The sequence below is a fragment of the Notolabrus celidotus genome, chromosome 15 (genome assembly GCF_009762535.1).
Source record: "Notolabrus celidotus isolate fNotCel1 chromosome 15, fNotCel1.pri, whole genome shotgun sequence".
NCBI lineage: Eukaryota > Metazoa > Chordata > Actinopteri > Labriformes > Labridae > Notolabrus > Notolabrus celidotus.
The window spans coordinates 29677653-29687260 of NC_048286.1; the positions used below are offsets into that span (position 1 = coordinate 29677653).

General features: G+C 38.6%; 2 protein-coding genes across 2 annotated transcripts; both read right to left on the reverse strand.

The window, feature by feature from the left end:
* Positions 1–586: 586 nt before the first annotated feature.
* Positions 587–4454, reverse strand: LOC117827172. The gene is made up of 2 exons (XM_034703679.1): positions 3963–4454; positions 587–1337 (listed from the first exon to the last, which is right to left on the reverse strand). The coding sequence occupies exons 1-2, from the start codon at positions 4427–4429 to the stop codon at positions 872–874; spliced, it is 933 nt and encodes a 310-aa protein (XP_034559570.1). The 5' UTR covers positions 4430–4454; the 3' UTR covers positions 587–871.
* Positions 4455–7096: 2642 nt separating this feature from the next.
* On the reverse strand, positions 7097–9185 carry LOC117827189. Its single transcript, XM_034703703.1, has 2 exons — positions 8613–9185; positions 7097–7907 (listed from the first exon to the last, which is right to left on the reverse strand). The coding sequence occupies exons 1-2, from the start codon at positions 9071–9073 to the stop codon at positions 7421–7423; spliced, it is 948 nt and encodes a 315-aa protein (XP_034559594.1). The 5' UTR covers positions 9074–9185; the 3' UTR covers positions 7097–7420.
* Positions 9186–9608: the final 423 nt, after the last annotated feature.

Consider the following 9608-nt stretch of genomic DNA (forward strand, 5'->3'; position numbering starts at 1 on the left):
AGGACCATGCATATTAATTAACATTTCTGTAGATATGCCAGAGTTAGCCAAAGGGCTAGTTTACATCCGTAGTCCCTTGCCAGCTGTTAAAAAGGCTCCCTTAAAAGATCAAGATTAAACAAAGATAAAATTGAGTAAAATCAAATCAAAGTAAGAAGGTAGAGGAGAAACCAAAACACAAACAAACAAAGAAACAAACAAAAAAGAGAAGAAAAGAAAAGTAAAGTATAAATTGCACCATATGATTAAAAAAGAATAAAAGCTACATAAGGACATGATATGACAGTTTTTGAGAAAGTGTCCATGGATATAAAATACATGGAGCAAGACAATCAGGAAGCAGCAATGAGGAAATGTTAAAGAAGACACATGCAGACACAACAGGACCACATTTAACAGTGCTGTACATATTTGCATCTGGCAGTGACTACCAATCATTAAACTAGCTAAAGGCGCCAATAACTGTTTCTATGTTTGATCCTTTTCCTGATGGTCTCATTTGATTTTGTTCGTCATATAACGGCCTTACTGTTATTTTCAGTCTGTTTCATGACTAGTAAAAAAGTTACTTACAGGAGCTTTAATTCAAGTCAAGTTCTGACTACAGTATAAGGTAACAAAATATGAATTTATTGACATATAGGTGCTACAGAATATACAGTGTATATATAGTAACCATAAACACAATACATTGAACTCATGAAATTGAACTTAGAGAGAAAAAAGTGTGTAACATGTATGGTCTCAAAGGGTCAAAGAAACAAGCTGATAGCTAATAATACAACATGTGTTTTGACATGTCTAACCTTGATCTTTTACAATCTTCATTAATATTGAGCTCTTTGTTTTCAAAGTAAATGACCCAAGTGATCTACTCTGCCCATTTCCCCAGTGCATTGGCCTTCAGGTCAAAATCTCCTCTTTGTGCAACCTTTAAATCATCATCCATTCCAATCTCACATGCCAGATGAAACATGGTGTTGAGCCATTCGAGCTCAGCGACCTGCAGCAGCCATGGCTTCAGCTTTGTCATGTATTTTTGAAAAGCTTCTTGGGTATGGCTGTCAGATCTTTGAACGTGGGCTTTAAAGTCCTTGTCAGCTGTCTCTGGATCACAGTTGAGATTGAAGGTAATAACAGCCGGAGGTCTTTCCTTAGAATGGACCAACTCATCAGCTGTAGCGTTTTTCAGGCGGAGGAAGTGAACCTTCAAATTGTTTGCAAACCATTTTCCATGAACCACGTTCAATAACGGGACGTCTTCCTGCATTGCAAACATGTTGTTTTCTCCCAAGTTTTCCAATTTCTGGTCATCAATAGTTAACAGCTTGATGTACCTGGAAGATAATACAAGCAAAAATATCTGGTGAGCTGACTGCAGATATTTGCAATGGCAAACTGACAGGTCAGTGGCAGCTGGACTATAGAGGTTGTGAACATAGACTGCATATTAAAAATGGACTTCATAAGTTTTTACTGACTGTAGAGCCATAAGGTTTTGAGCTCCCCCTGCTGGCTGTAGTAAATATCATACACCCTGCCTCCTTCATGTCAACAGATGGACTGTAGGTCAATTAAAATACATGTCAAATATATTTTGCTCAAAAATGTTTTCTGTCTTTAAAGTTCATTCTTATCTTGATTATTTCCAAGTGTTCATTTCTCTAAGAATTTAGTTTTAATTAGAGTTTCACCATATCACCAGGGGATTATAGTCCCATACAAACACTGAGTAAATGCATTGAACAAATCAATGACTGGAGGAGCCAGAACTTTCTTCAGTTAAAGAAAGAAAAAACTGAAATGATTGTTTTTGGAGCCAAGGAAGAAAGGTTAAAGGTTACTGCTCAGCTCCAATCTGCAACGATGAAATGTTCAAACCAAGCCAGAAACCTTGGTGTAATCTTAGACTCAGACCTTAATTTCAGCAGCCACATTAAGACAATTACAAAGTCAGCCTACTATCACCTTGAGAATATATCAAGGATTAACTTAAAGGACTTATGTCTCAGCAGGATGCAGAAAAACTGGTCCTTGCATTTATCTTTAGCAGACTAGACTACTGTAACAGGGTCTTTACAGGACTCCCTAAAAAGTCCATCAGACGGCTGCAGCTCATACAGAATGCTGCTGCTCGAGTCCTAACAAGGACCAAAAAAGTAGACCACATCACTCCAGTTCTTAGATCTCTACACTGGCTTCCTGTCGGTCAGAGAATAGACTTTAAAATCCTGCTGATGGTTTATAAAGCACTGAATGGTTTAGGCCCAAAATACATTGCTGATCTGCTACTACTTTATGAACCACCTCGACCTCTGAGATCATCAGGTACTGGTCTGCTTTCAGTCCCTAGAGTCAGAACGAAACATGGTGAAGCAGCGTTTAGTCATTATGCACCACATATCTGGAACACACTCCCTGAAAGCTGCAGGTCTGCTCCAACTCTCACCTCTTTTAAATCAAAGACTAAGACTTTCTTATTAGCCACTGCCTTCCTATCTTAGATTATTTTAACCCACTTTAAATCGAAATTTTAATTCCATTTTTAATATATTTCTAATTTTCCTTTTCTTTTCTGTTTTATCATATTTGTCATTTTAATTGTGTTCTTTTATGCTTGTCTGAATGTCTCCAATGCTTTTAATGTTTTAATGTAAATCACATTGAGTTGCCCTCGTGTATGAAATGCGCTATACAAATAAAGTTGCCTTGCCTTGCCTTGCCTAGAGTTTGAGTTCTAAAAGATGTATGATGCAATAATTGATTGTCAGCTCTGTTGAATAAATGGAAGAAGAACGGTGACAGAAAAATGAACACTAAAACAAGAGTCATTGACCTCCCCATAGTCCAGTGTCTGCTTCAAATCAACACAAGAATCTGCTGTGGATTGACCCCGGCAAAAACATTAAGTTCATACCCATGTTGCTCTTTTACCTTTTTATGATTTATTAATTGTCTGAGTAGTCTGAAGAGCTCTTTATAAATAAAACATTTCAGAATTATTATATTTATTTCCTAGAACAGGGGTTGCCAAAGTGTGGGTCGGGACCCCCTGGAGGGTCATAAGACACAAATGGGGGGTCGGGAGATGTCTTCCAGAATGTTTTTTTTTTTTTAAAGTTATCTAAAAATAGTACATTTTACCCATTATAGCAAAAAATATTGACAAAAATAGTAGCTAAACTTGAAATAAAACCTTGAAAATGGAAAATGTAATGAGTTTTCTGCCTCTTTTTGCCAGATGACTCCTAAGTTTAGGGTTAGTGAACAGTTAATTATCAAAAGCATCAGTAGCAGTAGGTTAATTCATAACAGCATAGGAAACACAGCCACATGCTCATATAGGTAGGCTAGTTTTCGGCAGACTAGCTAATTTAAGCCAAATAAAATCACTTTGAGGGACAGTGGGGGTTGCAAATCTTTGGCACCTATATTTTGGGGGTCGTGGGCTGAAAAGTTTGGGAACCACTAACCTAGAAAAAGCCCTGGTGTAGTTTCTCTGTCTTAATCAATCCTTCAACAGAAACGTCTTTTTGCTGATCCTGCTCCAGTGTCAGCCTCAAGTACAAAACATTATATACAAATACAATTATCTAAAGGATAAAAACTCCTGTCTTCTAACTTCTCATTGCCAAACTTCACCAGCAGAGCTCTAAACAGAGACATATCCCTTTGAGTGCCACATATTGACTCTTTACTGAACACAGGCACTAAAATTCATCATAAAGAAAGAACAAATCCTGCAGCTAATAATCTCATTTATCAATGGAGCTCATGAAGAGGCATCAGTGTAAGAGTGAGACTACTTTAAAATGAAAACTCCTCACAGTGCCTTTAAGATAGTTTCTAGTTTAGTTAAGTTTTACCTCTTGTTATACCTTATTTTCTATGTACAATTTGAAATCACTCACAGCCCCGCTGCCACTGGAAAACGCACAAACTCACACACATAGGTGACCTACCTCTCTGTCTCCTCTTTCATCCTGGTGGGATTGTTTGCAATGTGGGGAACCAGCCTCAGGTACTCGCTGACCGTGTGGACATGTGGCGGATAGTAACCTCTCAGGTCTTTTATGAATAACCCTGGAATTGGCCCTGAGTCTGACACCTGCTCTCCCTTTGCCTGTTTAGCAAGAGTGTCAAACAGTACAGCCAGGGACAGGGCCACCACCCCCACACCCCCATAACTGACCCTGCCCTCCCTGCCAAAAGTGCTCCTCAGGCTCTTGGTGAAGTCCTCCAGCTGCTTTGGATTCAGGGAGGACTGCACGGCTGTGTAGTGGTGCTTCAACTGAAGTGAAGAGTTGACGGACAGCATGTTGGTAAAAAGAGGATTAGGGGTGTAGTCCGGGAAAGGGCAGACGTCTCGAGCAACAGATGACATATGTGAAATGTTATCAGCAGGGCAAAAAGTGCTCCCCATCTTCATATGATTCTGGAGTCAAAGATTTGAAAAAGAAAATGCCAAAAAAGCAGAAACTGCACAGAACTTTCTCTCTCTGCGTTTGTGTGGCATGCTCTCCCTGGACATCCCAAATATATCCACAGTGGGATCATGACGTCACATCTGTAATCAATCATTAACCTGCTTCCTCAGTATGACTCTATCTGACTCACTGTCTTGTTCTAATGTTTGATTCTGTTGTCATCTTGGTAAACACCGTTTTATAATTTACTGAAAGCTGTGACAGAGGAATAGAGCAGGTGGAGAAACAGAGAAAACAACTAAACACTATCAGGTCAACATGTGCTTTTACATCTATTACTCATGTCCAGCTTAGTGCATCAACATCCTCAAGTAGGCTAGTGCAATTCGGCCCAGAGATATATATGTTTGTTAAATATGATGACATTTTTGTTTTTATTATCTTAGTTTTGGGGCCTTTATTCCTTTTAGATGTTCAACATTAAATCTAAATGTTAAATATTAATCTAAATGTTAAATATAAATATAAATATAATATATAAATATAAATGTTAAATGTTGCTCCACGATCCTAAATATTTATCTGATATGCAAAGACCCCTCACACCCTGGACACTCACTTTTCAAACTCCTCCCCTCCGGTCGGCGTTACAGAGCTCTGTACGCAAAAACATCCAGACACAGGAACAGTTCCTTCCCCCAGGCCGTCATACTGATGAACACTTAACACTGTCATAAACTAGCTACCTCATGGACAGAGCCACCTTCATCCTTGCACTATTGCACATTATCATGTTTGCCTATTGTTTCTTTATTGCACTCGTGCCTTTTGTACTTATATATATATGTTTTATATATTTTTTATTAGTAATTGATTTTTAGTGTTTGTCTATTTATGTTTGTACAGGGAGTACGCAAAAATACCGGAGTCAAATTCTTTGTATTCTTGAGATACATTGTGATTAAAGTTCTTTCTGATTCTGATTCTTAAATTCACACTGCCGCCTAGTGGAAGTAATAAAAACATCATGAAGTGATATAGATATCCCAATCATAGTCTTTCAGTACTGACTCCTACGGGTTATAGCCGGGCTGCCCGCTGTAAAAATGCTGGATAGGCAGTTGTGAAGGCCACAAAGAGGTTTCACAATGTTAAGAGACAATACTGACCCAGTCTATGATACGGACAAGCTAAGTTGCTCTTGCTAAGTCTGTATCGTTCTATGAAACTTTTATTTTAGTATTTACGCTAGGAAGAGTGAATTTGCGTATAAGCTAAATATTAAGGATCGAGGAGCAACATTTAACACTTATATTTAATACTAATATTTATATTTATACTCATATTTAACAATCAGATTTATATTTATTAACATTTATATTTAAAGTTGCTGTGAGGAACTTTTGTTTTGTATCAATTCTGGCGCCCCCCTTGTGGACAAAGTGATACCTCTTATCTCTTGTCCTGTACATGCAAAATTAGTGTTTTCAACAAAAGCCTCATCTTGCCCCCACCCCCCCCCCCCCCCCCCCCCCCCCCAGGGCGGTTTCAGGCATTAAAAATTACAACAGAGAAGGTGTCAGTGTTGCTGCTGATGGTCTCGTTTGCTATTGAAGGGCATAAAGAGGCATCAGTATAATTTTCAGTCTGTTTCTCAGCCATTTCAAAACTCCTCATAGTGCCTTTAAGGTTGAAAATTTTAATTTATATTTAACGTTGAACATTTAAATTTATATTTAACATTTAGATTTATATTTAGCATTTGAAATTAACAATGATTTTAACTCTTATTTTTTTTTCACAACAAAATTAAATATGAAGATCACAAATATTCATCTAAATGTGATTAAAAAAAAGTGACTTTTAAAAATTCACTTTACATTTTTATGACGTTTTGGAGCTAAATGTGGAGAAATGTTGCTGTTATTTTCGGTGTGCACAACTTTACAAACGGCACCCCATAGTTAATGTCCAGGCAGCTCACAGTTTACACATCTGTATCAACAGGTAACTTGAGATCTCTCCTGTTCTCCAGTTATCACAGAAGTTTCTCCTTTTAAAGAAGATGAAAATGTTCAAAATAGAGTATACACTTACACTGACATTAATGTTTGAGTCAGAGTCTCTTGATATTACCTAAATTCCCTGGTAGCATTGACCCAACACGGGCAGAAGTAGACATGGGGTACACAGGGATCATGTCCCCTGCAGCTGCCATATCTGTCTCCAATGTCCCCCCGTATTTTTGTCTTCTTCTTTGAATCAAATTTGACAGCTTTTCAATTTCTTTTAGCTGCTTTGTTAAAGTTGTCTGGAACACACCCCAAATAGGCTGAAACGGTACGCACCTCCTGCTTCTTTTTTATCATCAAAGTGAACAAAGCTGCAGCCTCTGGTCTTAAAATATGAAACCAGTGTGGAAGTGTTAAAAACTGCAGTTCATCGAGCGTCTGCTTGAGGCTGGCTGCAGAAACACTGGAGACCACTTACACACACATGAACAGTGGGGGCATTAGTTTGAGGATAGTGAATGTCCTTCTAGTGGAGAGTGGGGGGTTAAATTAAATGTTAGCTTGGTATCGTAAGCCATGATTTATTCACTCATCGTGTATATGTTGCAAAGGCTTTTGGATGTTAACTCCTTTTATTTGTAATTTTTTCACAACCACAAACAACTTCATGTACAATTCAGAAGTCGACATAATAAACAAATCATGTCCAAGTCCTGACTAGACACTTTGCAGTGGACCAGTTTCCTGGTCAACCAACTTTGAGTGGTTGAAGCTGAATTTGCAAAACAGCCACTTAATAAGATATTGATTCACTAAACTGGGCATAGTTTCAGTACCATGTTATTAAACAGTCACAAAAAAACAAGCAGATCACTCCAGTAAGAGGAACTGCAGACATTCAAAACAAATATCTTTCTGACTCCTTTGCTCCATGTTGTCATCCTTGAGTGAAGCTACAATTTAAATTTACCTATTTTTTCATTACACATTCCATTTCCAGAGTGCGTTGGCCTTCAAGTCAAAATCTTCTCTGTATGGAGATCTTGATTCAACATCTCCCAGGCTACAACTTGAAAGAAGAAACATTGAATTCCAGGAATCTGCTTCAGCGGCCTGGATCAGGAATGGAGTTGATTGTGGCAGTTTGTTTTTGAAAGCGTTTTGAAAGCCAGCGGGCAAGTTTTGCGCTGCAGCCACAAATTCTTTATCAGCTGTCTCCGGGTCACAGTTGAGATTATAGGTAGGGGGGTCATTCAGTTGTGGATTAAACTTCATTATCTCATCACTCTCGGTGCCGTTAATATTCAGGTAGTGTGTCCTCAGTACTTTTGAAAACACCACAGCCATGGCCAAATTCATTACTGCTGTGTCTTGCATGAATGGTAAACTTGACTTGTTTAATTGGAAACTTGGGTCTTCTTTCATTTTTTCCAGTGAAAGGTAGTCAATTTTAATTTGCAACAGGTACCTTTAGAAGAAATCACATGAAAAAAAAATCAATGGTGGCAAAGTGGTTGTTAACAGCACATGCACATACTTAGACATAGGTTATGATGGACAGTAACAAAGTAAATTTACTTGAGTACTGTACTTAAGTACATGTTTTAAGTATCTGTACTCATTACTTTTACTCCACTACATTTGAAAGACAAATATCATACTTTTGAATCCACTACATTTCTATCAAAGCCACTCAAACATCATCACTGCCTACAAAACATCACCATCTAACATGAGAGAGCATGTGGAGGTCTGTAGCTAACACACTTGTTTTATTACAGATACTCATTTGAAACTTGTCTGTGCTTGTAGTAACTTAGTTTATATTTCTTGGTATACTTTTTAGATGTGAAGTCATGTTTTCTAGATAGACAGAGCGTAGCAGAATTTACACCCATGCATTCCTGACTGCACTCATGCTTTGTGAAAAGCACATTACATTTTGAGATATTTAAAAAAAATACTTTGAACACCTTAGTACTTTTAAAAGCAAGTACTCCAGGACTTTAACTCAAGTAATAATTTGACTAAATAACTTTCACTTGTATTGGAGTAATGTTTGACCAGGAGGATCTATACTTTAACTTAAGTAATGAAGCCTGGTACTCTGTCCACCACTGCTTATTTGTTGGTTGCATCAATAAATAAATAATGCCACATACTCCATACTCACCTCTTTGCCTCCTCTCTCATCCTGGTGGGATTGTTTGCAATGTGGGGAACCAGCCTCAGGTACTCACTAATCGTGTGGACAAGTGGTGAGTAGTAACCTCTCACGTCTTTTATGAATAAACCTGGAATTGGCCCTGAGTCTGACACCTGCTCTCCCTTTGCCTGTTTAGCAAGAGTGTCAAACAGCACAGCCAGGGACAGGGCCACCACCCCCACACCCCCATAACTGACTCTGCCCTCCTTGCCAAAAGTGCTCCTCAGGCTCTGGGTGAAGTCCTCCAGCTGCTTTGGATTCAGGGAGGACTGCACGGCTGTGTAGTGGTTGCTCAGATGAAGTGAAGAGTTGATAGACAGCATGTTGGTAAACAGAGGACTGGGGGTGTAGTCCGGGAAAGGGCAGACGTCTCGAGCAATAGATGACATATATGAGACTTCGTCGGAAGGGCAAAACGTGTTTCCCATCTTTGCAAGAAAATGTTCAAAGATTTGTTGAAAAAAATGCCAAAATGTTTTAATCACATCACACTGCCTCTTTGAGTGGATGCTTAAGGCTGTCCATTGACACTGCTTTTAAAGCACTTTGGAATAATGACTTGAAATCTGTTATAAATGATTCACCTGCCACCCCTTTATTTGGCTGTTTCTGATTGGTCCTCAGAATAATGTTAAACTAGCTGGTCACCTTGCCAAAGTACACATTACTGTTTTTTTTAGAGGTTTATTTAGTGCATTGTTTGTCAGACTGCTGATAAAAGCTTTTATTGATTTAAAAGTTTTTTTTATATATATACACAGTATATATTTTTTGGGGCTTTTTCAACTTTATTGACAGGACAGCTGAAGAAAGACAGGAAATGTGGGGAGTGGAGAGAGGGGGAAGACATGCAGTGAATGGTCGAACGGCCAAGAATCAAACCGGTGACCTCTGCGACGAGGACTGTAGCCTCTGAGCCAGCAGCGCCCCTTGTGTGTAAAAGTAATTTAATAACTTCAGCGG